Here is a 14,605-nt window from a genome sequence, read left to right as displayed (position 1 = left end):
ATAAATTACTGATAGCATGCAGTGCACACGCACACAATGGCGTTCTATCACCCTGACTGTGTTGTTTTTCTTCATAATGTTCAACATCACCCGTCATATTATACAATGCGAGTTTGATTGTTTATTATCTCTCTCTCATCTCAAGAGTAGTGGTGGACGTTTGTCTTCTGCTGTATCCCCAGCACCAGGAAGAGGGTCTGACACATAGCAGATGCCTAATATATGAGTTGAGTTGTATTGAATTCAGTCTACTGAACAGAACTGGAAGCTTCTGCCAACCCAATTAAATATCTGTTTATGTTTGCTTTTAGTTTGGTATTAATTACTTCTGGGCCTAGAGCTAAATCCAAGTCTGAGTAACTCAGGCTCTTTTCTAATTTCTTTAAGATGCTTTGCATTTTTTTACTTTAAAGCTGTTTTAAAAGAGAAATATGACTTTTACTTTCTGCATATTACCAGGGTCAAATCTTTTTGAATGTGGTGAGAACGCCCATTGTTACACTATATGTTTCCTTATTTTATGGCTTTCCATTATGCCCCTCTTTTTCAACCCTAATCTTTCCAGATTGAAGAGCTCTAACATTAATTCATCTTTCTAGGTAAAGCACTGCACCCAGTGACTTCTCTGACAATTCTCCATATCTAGATAGTAGGACTAGAAGTAAGGTTTGTTTTTCTTCCAAAATCAACTTTGATGACATCATTTCCCTTTCAGACTTTGTTTACAGATGATGTCATCAGAAACCAGTTTGTAAGGATCCTTGGTAACTTTTCCAGAAAACCATTATTGATTAACGCAAAGTTCATGACATGTAGTTTCTTTGGAGGTTTTTGTTTGTTTGTTTGTTTGCCTGTTGATAGCATTACATTCTAATAGCCTAGTGATACTGGCCTGACAATTTTCTTCCTGTTCACATATCCTGTGACATCCTCCTGGAATGTATCCCAAGACATGTTAATTTACTTTAGTCATTAACAAACTTAAATATTGCAGGGAGGAAACAGTCTTCCAAATAATTAATAATAGTAAACCCATTTTAGAGCTGCTCCAATATCAGCCCCACTATAAAACTTACTGTCTTTGAGTTTATCCAAGAATTGCTAACGTATAAGAGTTCCCACCTGCCAGTAGTGACATAACTAAAAGCTCCCCAGGTTGCTTTCCAGACCAACTATATTTCAATTTACATTAGTTCGCTTAGCTCTAAACCATTATTGATGTACTTCCATGTTTACTCTATAAACCAGAATAAAGGCAGACAAAAGTCACTGAAGCAAATAATCCAGTACCACAGGAAATGTGTAGCACTCATGGACCCAGCCTTGATGTCTTCGTCATCTGCAAATTCAAGGAAATAATTCTTGCTTGTTTCCTTCCTCTCTGAGATACGGTAAGGCAAGATGCCAAATGATCTAAACTCACTGCACCAAAGGAGATGATGCAAATTGAAAGTATTGCTTTACACTTTGCTAAAATTCTTAAAATCTAAAAGTATCAAAGCAACTTTGAAATATCATCTTTTTATAAATATAATTCATTTCATTCATTTCAAAGGTGAAAAATAAAAAAACATGAAATATGCAACTAACCCAAAGTAAAAAGTGAAAGAGGAATCTGCAACAGAACTGTCAGATTCATATTTTAGGCCTGAGACTATAACAAGGTTTTATTAAAGTGATCTTTTCCATTTTTAATTGTGATTATTTATGCTTTAGATTTGTATGATTAAGAACTCTACACATTTAAAGATGACAAAATTCTGACCAACATTTTTTGACATTTCCGTGGAATATTACATTATGAGAGTGATTTGGGTCGCATTTAATCACACTTTATAATATAACTAGCAACTTTACTAATATTAATAGACACTTCGAGACATGTAAAAAAAAAAGCCTTCTCATCTGACAAGAGAATAGATAATATCCATGTGGAACTGAGAAAAATACCACAATAATAAGAGTCATTCTAAACACTGAAAACATCCTGTATAATGTAGAAGGCTCAATTTCAAAAGGAAGAAGTAACTTTTACCTATGATAAGCTATGTCTCTACAGAGTAGAGATTTTTCTTTTCTTCTTTTCTAAAAAGGAAAGTTACAATAGCATAGATTGCTTTTATACAAAATACAGTTGCTAAAGTATAAATGAAGATATATTGTAACTATACGTGTATCTCAGTACTCTTCTCTGACAATGTGTCAAGATACCTTGTTTGGAAAACAAGATACTCTAACCATGTTTTTGCGATCTGAGTTTTTAAATTCCTATAATTGTTTGATAAGAAAAAAGCATTCGATGTTCAAAAATGTTACCCCTGGAACCCAGTAAAACAACTGTGTCATTGCTAGATTTTGATCATGGCTAGATCTTTAGACAAAGAAACTTCCCAAGTAATCCAATTCATTTTCTTATATATACTTACAATTTTTAAGTTGACATAAATGATTCAGAATATGTGCAAAAAGTATGGTTCATCAGTGATCCCAACTTAAAAATATTTTTCTTCAGAAGAACAATTTTTACATGCTTTTTCAATCATGACACTGGCATCATTAACCATTTAAATACTTATACGCTTTTAATGCCTAATCTATCTTTTTCCCTGCAACTGGCAAGAAAACATAATTATGTGTCACTGAGACTAATATGTAAATTTCTGCAGAAAGATTAGATTCTAATTTTCCAGAGAGGACATTTTCTCTTCCTATTATAGTTAATCAACTTAAATGAAAAATGAGGAATCCCTGGAATCCCTGTATGACCTCAAGGGGCTGCAATTCATATCAAAGAGTTGTCTCTCTTTCACACCAGTTCCTACTACTTCAGTGGGAATTCCCTGGTCTCACATTCTATGAGAGTAAAATAATGAAATTCTTTTCCTATTAAATAAGGCAACAGTGGTTTGAAATAGTAATATTTATCCTAAAAAATATTATGTGAAAATTAGAATTTTTATTTCCACCTATCATTACTTTCTAGTTTCAAACTAAACATTAGAGATTTGTACAATATATTAACTAATTATATCTTATTTAATATATTATCTATATCCTATATTAAATATTATTTTGATATATTTTTCAACTTTCCAATTATTTATCAAAGTTAAAAATATCCACTAAACAATGTTCTTAATAATTGTAGTTCAGTTCTTTTTTGTTGTTGTTCCTCAAGGCCTGTCATTATTTTTCATGAGTTAAGACTCTGTTTAATATAGATGGAGGTTATTATTCTGGGACCATAATTATGTAATCCTGTAATAAGCATCTGCCGTAAGTCTATTTTCTTCCAAGAAACCACTAACTTAAAACTTGGAGTTCTATTTTCTTAAATACAGGCCGTCACCAATGATGATCCCAAAACGTAAAATACACCTAATAATAACTATTAGTACTGCCTCCCTGGATTAATAAGTTGACAAAAATGTCTGAATCCACACACTCACTCTTTTAAGGACAAGGGCAAGAAGAATAAATGATACTTACTAGCTACTGGTTCCTTCTTTAATGTAATCCCACAACATAAGGTAGGTGCTATACAATGCACTAAAGGATATATTTCCTGATAAAGATGGAAAATGGGATGTCTTCAAACAGATTTAAAAACTCCTCCTCTCCAGCCAGCTCTAATATGTATTGCTGTGAGTGTGTAGCATCAAGAAATGGTTCTAACATCCAAAACAACAAGAGAAAATGTTAATTTGGCCTGAACTCTGAGTGACTACTAACTAAGAAGGCCTGTTTGGTCCATACCATTCTTGTTTTCAACCAAAAGTCTCTGATGTGGGGGACAAGGACCATGTTACAAAGCCATCTTGAGGTCTTCAGGAGTTAATGGTCAAAGTTTTTCTGAACTTCAATGTATCCCACTGCTGGTGCCGCCATTCCATTTCCACAGTCTTAGGGCTACTGACCACACGGATGGGAACCGGCTGGCTTCTTTTGTTTCTAACACACCAGAATCAAGAGAAAGTTATACTGAGGTTTTTTTTTTGGTTTTGGGGTTTTTTTTTTTTTGCAGTATGCGGGCCTCTCACTGTTGTGGCCTCTCCCGTTGCGGAGCACAGGCTCCGGACGCGCAGGCTCAGCGGCCATGGCTCACGGGCCCAGCCGCTCCGCGGCATGTGGGATCTTCCCGGACCGGGGCACGAACCCGTGTCCCCTGCATCGGCAGGCGGACTCTCAACCACTGCGCCACCAGGGAAGACCTATACTGAGGTTTTAATAATATGTATCAAATGTATATTTGGTGACTGAGGCATGCATATTAGAAGTTTTGGGGGAAGCTATATCAGCATTCTTGATTTCAGACTGCCAATTCACATCATCAAATTCACACAAACAGGTAAAAAATCACTCCACATAACTTCTGTCTGCCTAAAAAATAAAGACGGTGCATTCAGAAACATAAACAGACATACAGACATCCAGTCATGCCCTCTGGGAAACAACCATGGTAAAATGGTAAAACAACCATGGTAAAAGTAGCTATTCTAAACCAAGGAAGTGATCCAGACACTTGTGAAATTATACATTGGTGTGGGAGGTACAGAAGACCCATCTCACTTGCCGAGGCAAAACAATCAAATAAAGAAATTAAAAAGAATCATAAGAAACCTTAAACTCATTTTTGAAAAAAGCAAGTTAAAAATGAGTATACATGCCCAATGAGGACATAGTCACTGGCAAGGCCACTTGGCTCCAAGTCAAGGTTGGAAATAGGCAGAGATAATAGTGTCTCAGGTTCTTCTTCTGTTATAATGTTAGTATGTAAGAAGAATATCTAGAAGAGAGAAAGAGCGTGTATTTTCTTATTTGACAATATCTAAAAAAAAGCACCATTCTCAATGTTGAAAGTCAATGTCAAACAGTTAAGGCGCTCAGTTTTCAAAAGGAATGAGCTAGAAACTTGGGTGGGGACTCTGGCCCATTCCCTTCTTACCCTCAATGGCTAATTCAGTGCCTTGCAAAAAAACTGACATTCAGTAAATATTTGTTGAAAGGATAAACAATAAACATTAAATGTATTATAGTTATTTGGCCAACCAACATGAAAATGTTCACAGTTAACTGGCCAATCAATAGGAAACTATGTGTTTAAATATACAATATGATTTATGGATTATAAAATTTCTTTTATCCTTCAAAATAATATTGTATGTTTAAAAAAAACTTGCATGTATTTTCAGACAGTTGAATTATGTATTCGCACTCTCAACACTCTTCCTCCACTCTATCAGTGCATTTTTCAACCATACAAAATCATCTGAGTAAACAGACGCACATATCGCATCCAGCCATTAATGATTACCTTTGTTACAAAAGTATTCCACTTCTTCACAGCTCAGATTTTCAGGCCCAAATTCTGTGGAAAAGCTTTCCTCCAATGGAAAGTCCCCTTTTGAGATGATGTCTGTTTCCTCTGATGGACATTCTTCTTCTTCCTCTTCAATGGCATCTTCTAGCGGCCCTTGAAAAAGAACAGGGACACTGTACCAAAAACATCCAAAGAAGAGGGTGAAATAAAATCCTTAAATAGGGTCTTTTTGATTAAGGTGGTGAGGAAAATGTATTCTATAGATAGGCCATGGAGTACCAAGGGTACTCATACAAGATAATGTCACATCCATATCAACAAGTACTGTTGACCTATGATAAGATGTGGAAGGAAACCAGGTCCTGAAGTTACTACACAGAAAGCAACCTCCAGCTCCCATCCTTCCCCACCCCCAACTCGAAGCCCAAAGCTTGTTCTTTTATTCTCTCCTAAAGAGCAAAACTGTGCACTTTATGTTCATTTGTTAGAATTAACTGCCTGGTAAAGAGTACAAGTCTCTTTTACACTGTTGTACAATTTTACCTGAGATTTTAATAAAGATTTAGAGTAATGGAATGCATTTTAATTGAACTGAGATTTTAATAAAGTCTATACTTTTAAAAATCCATCTTAAGAGTGGATTCCAAGAAAAGATTTCATTATATGTGTTTGAGGCTTGAAGAAAAATTACATATTTCTCTCCCTGATGAAAGCATAACCCTGTTCATGATTAATTGAATTTTTTCTGAAATGAAAAGTAGTTTTCTAATGAAAAAATGTAATTTGTATTTATGTGATACTTTTTCTGTAATAAAAATACAACTTCCTTAGAGTGAATGAGAGTGAGGTGCATTACATTAATGGACCTATTTCACTGAAAGGAAAGGGAGGGCTATAGTTGTTGAGATGGATCTGAAGTGGACAACGTGGGAATACCACACTGCCGATCGTGAATTTCCGACTGCCCAGAAGAATCAAAGTATCCGACTCATTTTACTAAGCGGAAGTCCACATTTCCTCCTAAAGAAGCACTGTAGCATTTCTTCCAAAGAACACAATTATGGTAATTTGTACTAATTGTCACTCATGTCAGCAGTCTCATCAGACAGGCTAAATACTTAAAAGGCTTAGGCAGTCTCTTTCTCTTACTTCTTGGAAATGTGCTAGGAAATTTTCAGGACCAAAGCAGAAATTTTATAAATAATTTAAAATAGTGAATTTATTACAGTCTTCACATATGTGTGAGCAAACAGGAATAGGTACATACAGCACAGTGACATATGGGCTGTTTTCCCAAAAGCAAGTTCCCAAAGGGCTGAATTCACATGACACATTTTCATGGAGAGAATTAGTTGCTTTGGATAGAAATTAAGGGACATCCAAGAAAAAATTCTTACAGAGTTTCTTTGTGCTTTTTAAAATTTATTTTTTCTTCTTTTCTCCAAAATAACAAATGTTAAGGAAGAAAGAATGCCCTAATTCCAAACACTCTGGTAATGTGATGGGTTTGTTTTTCCACTCCAGGTGGAGCGTAAAAAAACCCCATAGATTCTGTTTTAACACAAACCACATTCAAAACCATGGATCTCATATTAGGTTTTCTCTCTCACTCATTATTTCAAGTAATTTATAATCTTTCACTTTTAAAACAATTATGTCAAGTAGCAAGACATGCAAGGAACATACAAAATAGTAATAAGGTAAAAGATTACAATCACTAAAACAGTTATCTGAATAATTCAATAATAATTGCAAGTCTGACGAGGAATAAAATAGAATATCTTCCATGTTTTTATTTTGTTCAAGCAACAATTTTGATAAAAAGTTTGGTCAAAAGAAGACACTTAGACTGTCTCATTTGTGTCTCATGTAGGACTTTCAAAGCACTTTCTTATATGATCTTTAAAATAACCCAGTGAGGCAGGTAACTGAACAATTATTTAAAAGATTCTGACTTAACGAGTTGGCTCCAACGGTATAATATTAAATTAAAACTTCATTAGAAATTAAATGGAAAATCTCATGTGAAAATTTGAAAGAAAATAAACCCACAAAGCATTGATATAGACTTAATAAGAGTCTAACCAAGCCATTCACATATACAAACATGTCAAAAAAGGCTTGTATATCACATATAACTTTTTATCAAAGGTTATAAGATCTTAATTGACAGTATAGTATTCTATATTCCAGGGTCTGTTTTGTTTTATGTTGGCTATCGATTTGAAATTCAAAGCATGTCGTTGAAAAGAAGCACTTATTTTCAAAAACAAACTACAAAATCCCAAATAAAAGGTAAAAAATTATTGAGCTCATTGTTCAAAATACATGAGATCTCATTGTCAATATTTAGAACAGGCTAGAGAAAGGTGATTTAATAATTTCTCCCAAAGCACGTGTCAGATTGATATAATTTCCTGTACTTTAAAATGTCTAACCATTTCTTTAGCCATGCTATCAAATCAGGCTCTGGCAAAAAAGATTTCTCTTAAAATGTATAGTATTTATGGTTTAAGATTAGATCTCACCTTACTCTCTCTATTGCATGTTTCTTTAACTGGAAACCTTACAGATAATCGGTGGCTATAAACTAACATTTCAAAAGGTAAGAGACACTTGAAGCACAAGTACAATTAATAGCACCAATGAAGGAGGGAATGAAGGAACCTCCTGTGTATGGGTTAGTGGGCACAGAAGTCCACTTCAGAAAAATCACCGCACGTAATTTGACACAAATAATAATATCTACTCAGAAAAGTCTTACGACTGAGCTCTATGTGCCCTCATGGAGAAAATTACTTTTGATTGAGGCCACTTGGCAGGCAAGTGTAAGGAAATCTGAATTTCAGCTCTTCAATTGCCTTTGATTTACAGATATTCAAACACACGCGCGAGAATGAATAGTCAATGTTTATATATATAAATATTTACCTGATTTTAAAAATGCTAATAATTAACTGTACAGCCTAAAGCTATGAACACAATGATGCTGTACGTCGGGCCCACAACGCTGTTAATCATCTCTCAGAATGCAGAGGCATCTTTTATACTGGATGAATAATACAGATTACTGGAAGATTCTGGTGGGTGCAAAGTAATACTCCTGTTTTCAGAAAGGGAGGCAACTGGGTACTCAGGAACCCTTTGAATTGACCACGGCTGCTTCTGCCCCCCCAAGATAAAGTGAAGCTAAGAAGTGTCACGCAGACTCACAACACCTGACAGTAACGATCACACTCGCAATGGGCAATAAAGCCTTCGTCATCCAGGACCAAAAGCGATATTGCAAAAGCTGGGCCTACTCGTGGGAGGATTTTTCATCTGGTGGCTGTTTCAGTGATCTGGAGTTAGTAAAGGACAAAAGGAAAGTTCAAGATTAAGTAGTCCTACCCTATACAAAGGGAGCATAATCACTGAATGAAACGAAAGTCAAGAATTGGATTTGTATGGTTAAGAAGCACTTCCCAGATAAATTAATTTACCTTTGAGGAGTATCTACTCCCCAGATAAATAAATTTATGAGAAAATTTTTGCTATGATTTCAGGGTTAAAGAAATTCCTGAAACCCATCCAAAACCACTGGAGGAAGAGCTAGATGACAAAACAAAACAAACAAACACAAAATATACCTCCTATATTTTTTCTAGCGAAAAAATATAGGAGATATATAAGGATTAAAAGAGAACTAAAATAAGCAATACAAGGAGGCTATGCAAAAAATGATAAAGATCAACATCATAAATATTAAATCAAATATACATGTCTTTCAACGTATGTTGTCTTGATAAAAAACTTCCTACCTTGGTAGCCTACTATAAACTAGACTAATCCTCACTTAAATGTCAGACTGTCTTTGTTCATATAAATTCAAAGCACCTCAGAATGAGGCACCCAAGAAAGAAATTAAATCCTACAGAAATTAGTATACATCGCCAAGTATGAAGAAGGGAAAGAAATGCCAAATTCTATGGTTCTGATGCAATATCCCCAAAAAGGGTTTCTTTCTCTTAAACACTCACTGGCATTAATTTATTATAAATTATTTTAGTTAGGTTTTGCATGCCTTTTGATTGATTAAAACAAGACAAACACTTTGCCACAATGGAACTATAGAGAGCATTCAGTCTCCTCTCCACGCATTAATATTCTGAGCATTCTAGAGGCTGCACAAGACTAGCCACCTAGCAAAATGAGACTGTTTCAGAATACTGGGCAGCCCTGATTGCAACTGACAGGTGGGAAGAAAGTCGAATTAAAATATTATCCTTCCCAATAATTGCAATAATCCATCACAGTGTGCTCAGAAATTCTGCTAGGTGAGTTTCCTCCAAAAATGCACAAATATTCCCACACCTTTTTATTCTGGTGCTTCTTAAGGTATGCCATTTCAGAACATTTTTTATATCTGATAGTATCATTAATATTAAAACTTATATCAAAAAATTGTATTAAATTATTTTACTCATGTACAGAACAAAGAATACGTGTGATGAAATACATTTCTCAAAATATTAATGAATTAATGAAAATGGTGTATTGTCTCCAAGTTGCCAGCTCCTGTTTTGTGCTCCTTAAAAGTTGTTTGCAAAAGATCCACTCAGATAAAGGAATAAGAAGGTATGTAAAACCTTCTAATATATATAAAACAATAGAGATCTCCAAATCTGACAATTTAAGCAATAATATATACCATGCTTTAATTATTACATCATAATTGGGCCACATTTATCATGTAATGCTACCTTCCAAAAAGTAAATATGAAAAGATAAACTAGGAATAGATCAATTCTGGTTTACGTTTAATATGTAATACACAAATACGTCAAAACTCTATACAGGTATGCTGTATTTTAGTTGACAGGTAAGAGGGAGTTGATACAGAATTTTCCATTCTAAACTTATGTTACGTTCTCTACATGTGATAGAAATGCAGCAGTAGACTAATATTTAAATTGGATGTCTCGTTACCAAATCCTCTGTATTCTAGCCCCATGTATCTTTGTTAATTTCAGGATGGTATTCACAAAACACAAAACATAAAACCCTTCTAACAGGAAAGATTATTAGTTTCATACGTTCTGTACAAATATGGCCTGTTTGTTCAATTAGAAATGGAAAATAAAAATGCAACTCTAAATTAAAAAGCAGAAACCACAAAAATGCATCCTTCCCCATCTCATTATGGAGTAGGAACATTTCTATCTTTAGAGTACTAATATCTTTTTTTTTTTTGCGGTACGGAGGCCTCTCACTGCTGTGGCCTCTCCCGTTGCAGAGCACAGGCTCCGGACGCGCAGGCTCAGCGGCCATGGCTCACGGGTCCTGCCGCTCTGCGGCACGTGGGATCTTTCCTGACCGGGGCACAAACCGGTGCCCCCTGCATCAGCAGGCGGACTCTCAACCACTGCGCCACCAGGGAAGCCCATAGAGTACTAATATCTTTTTACTAACTTTATCTGGGGCATATTTTGCAGCTCCCAGTAGTTCCTCTTAGAGTTTTCAGCTGCTGCACTCAGATTCCTTATAAATCATAATTATCCTGTAGGCACACCTCAAAATGCTACTCACTTGGTTCCTATTACATTTGTCTCATGCATATCCCACAGAGCCATTTAATGCGAAGGGGCAGGGAAGAGGGATGCTCTTTGGACAGTGCAAATCCATACTCACTCATGTAATGGAGCTTAACAGCAAGAATAAAACCTTATTTCTGTAGTATAAAAAAGTATTTTAAGCGAGCAAGTTCTTCCTGCAGTCACTCACTTTTAACAATAGTTGCATCAGGGGATCTAGTAGGAAGGAAACATTTTTATTAATTTTTCTCTTATCTGCCAGAAGAATGTTGATTTTTTTTCATTTGCGTTTGTTGCCTGCAGGTAGCAGACCAGAGAATCACATGGTAGAAGTTCTTCTTTTTGATTAATTTCTTTCCATGTGTTAGGTTATTTCTTATATATAATTGATTTGGGCCTTTGCTCATAGCTGTGCATCTTTTTTATATCTGTACCAACTGCTGTCCTTCCATCTATAAAGTTGAAGGAAATTACCTGAATTTGTTAAGTTTATTAAAAATGAGATCTGTGAATATTTAAATTGAGTTTTGAAATGTTAATGCAAAAAAAAAGATATTAGAGAATTTTTAATGGAGGGTTCAATTTGACCATGCTCCATTTTAAAAAGAAGAGAAGAGGGTCAGGTTTTATTCAAATTGTTTCTTTAGGGGAAACAATGAACTCTTTGATTTTATAAAAATAGAGTAATATTCTTTGCTACAAGGTTTTTGGCAATTTTTATTAGATGGCAGTATTAACACTTCTTATATGTAAATCTGAGAACACTTTAAAATCTTTAATTTTTTTCCCCTGAAACGCTTTGTTTTGGGAACTTTCAAATTAAGTGAATAATGCTAACAAGAAAATAATTTTGCTTAGAACATATGCAAACCCAGCAAGCAGCAACTAATCTTACATAGTAAACACTGACATCACAGGAAAAACAAAGTCAGATGAGAAAATCCAGATAAATTTGAACCAGAATCTCTAATGACTAATTTACTCTCAGGCATTGAAAAAAATCAGTTCATTAATAACTGCCTTGTGCATTGACCCAGGAAGTCAGTGACAGAGATGTCACTGAAATCCACATAGTTTGTAATCAGGTCTCAGTCCAGAGCCCCATAAAGCTTACTGAAGACGGTAACTCTATCATAAAGAAACATGAAAGTATATTCATTACTAAAACTGTATATTTCTTATGATTGTGATGTATTTCAATAATAAAAAGCCCTTAACTGGTAATAAGTACAATAGATGAAAGTCTGGTATATTATTTTGCTCTCTTTATGAGACTTTCAAGTATTTATTCATTCATTTGTTATTCATCTAACCAATATTTACTGCGGGTGAAGCACATGGCAGGCACTGTGTTGGGTGCTGGGTTAATAGCAGTATACAAACAAGGTGGATGGTCCCAGCCAGAAGTGAGTGGATAACTGGGTGAAGGAGACAAACTTTACGCATATAATGCATGCAATTTATTTTTTTAAAAAAGATACTCCATTTTAACATGAGGAAGGCAGGAAAGGCTTCTTAGATATCTTAAATTCCAGTTATTTGTACATTTTTCTTTTCCTCTGATATAATTCTATCTTACCTCCATCTGTGACTGGAAGGAGGAAGTATGGTACCCAGCATTTAACCATGTCATTTAATTCATAGTTATTCAAATAAGAATTTTTTAGTTGAATTTAATTGTCATAATATTGAAGACCAAATCAAGGCGGATAATACTAGGTCAATTATTTTAAAAGATCTAGATGCATAGCTTTAATTATTACTAATCATTAGGTTGGCCAAAAAGTTCGTTCGGGTTTTTCCCCTATGGAAAAACCCGAACGAAGTTTTTAGCCAATCCAATATATTGTTGGAGGAAGTTTATTCTGCTATCAGTCCTTTCATGGTTGTTCAAATCAGGTGCCATCTACCCACAGCCTGCCAGAAGTTTTTTGGGGGACGTGGAATCACGCAAGCAGAAAATTTTCCCCAAAGTGAATCCTGCTGTCACAACAAAACATCAGGTATTACCCAGAATATGAATACAGTACATTAGATTTTTAAAAGCACTATGAGTAAGAAAAAAAAAGGATTTGAACCTATCCACAGAACCTCGTAGATATGATATGTGGGTGATAAATATTTCTTAGGTGAATTAATCAAAACATAATTTTATAGACTTGTACAAGAAAAAACATCCATTTTCTTTAGAAACTTCAAAGCACCATCAAAATATAGCTAGTATTCTTATCTAACAAACTAAATTCTGAAAAACTAGTTAATAATATCCTACATAGTTATAGAACAAAATTAAATTAGTACAAGTAAAAGAGATGTTATTTTTTATAGATTATCTTATTTAAATGGAGATATGAAAAATAGGGGGAAAGGGGAGCCTGTAGCCTTCTGACTCTAGAATGGATATACATTTCTTTCTCTTTCTAGAGCAATTCAAAGACAATGTATATATTGATTTTTTTAAAAGTCCACAATAACAACAAAAACACTAGCCTAACAACAGATACTAAACAAAGGACTCTGATTACTAATTTCTTAAACAATTTCACAAGGCAAAGATGAATCAATATGGTCCTTAAAAACATTCAGTATGCATTTGTCTCATAAGCAACATATCTGTGTCATATGAAAATATACAGCAAGCATATGGCTACATGCAGGACATAAAAGAAAAATATCACTGCAAAGATTTGGGGGAATTTTTTCAATTACAAGAGAAAAATCAATAAAAATATTTGCATCAGGTTTTGGTCACTGTATATATAAATTTTTTTTTCTTCTTAATAAAATTTGAATCTGATAACCCCCACCTCATCACATAGATCAATTTCCCTCTACTTATTCCTTCAGTTTAATAACACCCTTTCTGACCCTGCTTTATTAAAATGATTCTTTACATGTGCAATTAATTACTGACTGAACCTTCTAAAAAACATTTTATAAAATAACTGCTCTCAAAATGATGCATGATTTCACTGTCTGACTACAGTTTGACAGCAAGCAGTAATTCTCTAAATGTCATCCCTGGACCAGCAACATTAAACGTCACCAGAGAACTTGGTAGAAATTCAAAATTAATTGTCAGACTCCACCCCAGATCTGATTTCAGAAACTCTGATGGTGAGGTACATCAATCTGTGTTTTAACAAACCCTGCAGGTGAGTCTGATGCATGCTCAAGTTTGAGAACAACTGTGCAGGAATATAAATGCTAGAAGTTACTTTGTAACAGTACAAATTATATTTTTTATTATCATTTAATAGAAACAGTATAATATTTTGCAATTAATACAGCCTCCATGATTCAGACTCCCCAACTTCAAACTATACCACAAAGCTACAACAATCAAGACAGTACGGTAGTGACACAAAAACAGAAACATAGATCAATGGTACAGGATAGAATGCCCAGAGACACACCCCGCACATATGGTCACCTAATTTACGATAGAGACAAGAACATACAATGGAGAAAAGACAGCCTCTTCAATAAGTGGTGCTGGGAAAACTGGACAGCTACATGTAAAAGAATGAAATTAGAACACTACCTAACACCGTACACAAAAATAAACTCAAAATGGATTAAAGTCCTAAATGTAAGATCAGACACTATAAAACTACCACTTGCTGTCCCTAGAAATGGCTGCCCCAAATCTCCGTTTCTCGTATTTGCACTTCTGTGCAACTAGAAAGGCTCCAGAATTAATGAACTGTTA

The 14,605-nt window shown here is 34.7% G+C and overlaps 1 protein-coding gene across 3 annotated transcripts in view; it reads right to left on the bottom strand.

Annotated features, from left to right (window-relative positions):
• ZFPM2 (zinc finger protein, FOG family member 2) overlaps nt 1–14,605 on the bottom strand; it is a 465,395-nt gene that overhangs the window by 354,511 nt on the left and 96,279 nt on the right. For 2 of the 3 annotated variants that reach the window (XM_060128186.1, XM_060128187.1), the window contains exon 2: nt 5,315–5,473. In XM_060128186.1, the coding sequence (XP_059984169.1) occupies nt 5,315–5,473 (159 nt within the window). Of the gene's footprint in view, nt 1–3,489; nt 3,672–5,314; nt 5,474–14,605 lie in introns of those variants that run through there. The other variant, XM_060128188.1, reaches the window with a different exon arrangement.

This window comes from Lagenorhynchus albirostris, chromosome 17 (assembly GCF_949774975.1).
Source record: "Lagenorhynchus albirostris chromosome 17, mLagAlb1.1, whole genome shotgun sequence".
In the NCBI taxonomy this organism is placed as follows: domain Eukaryota; kingdom Metazoa; phylum Chordata; class Mammalia; order Artiodactyla; family Delphinidae; genus Lagenorhynchus; species Lagenorhynchus albirostris.
Note: the sequence above shows the minus strand (reverse complement) of the source record. Positions and strands in the feature narration are given on the sequence as shown.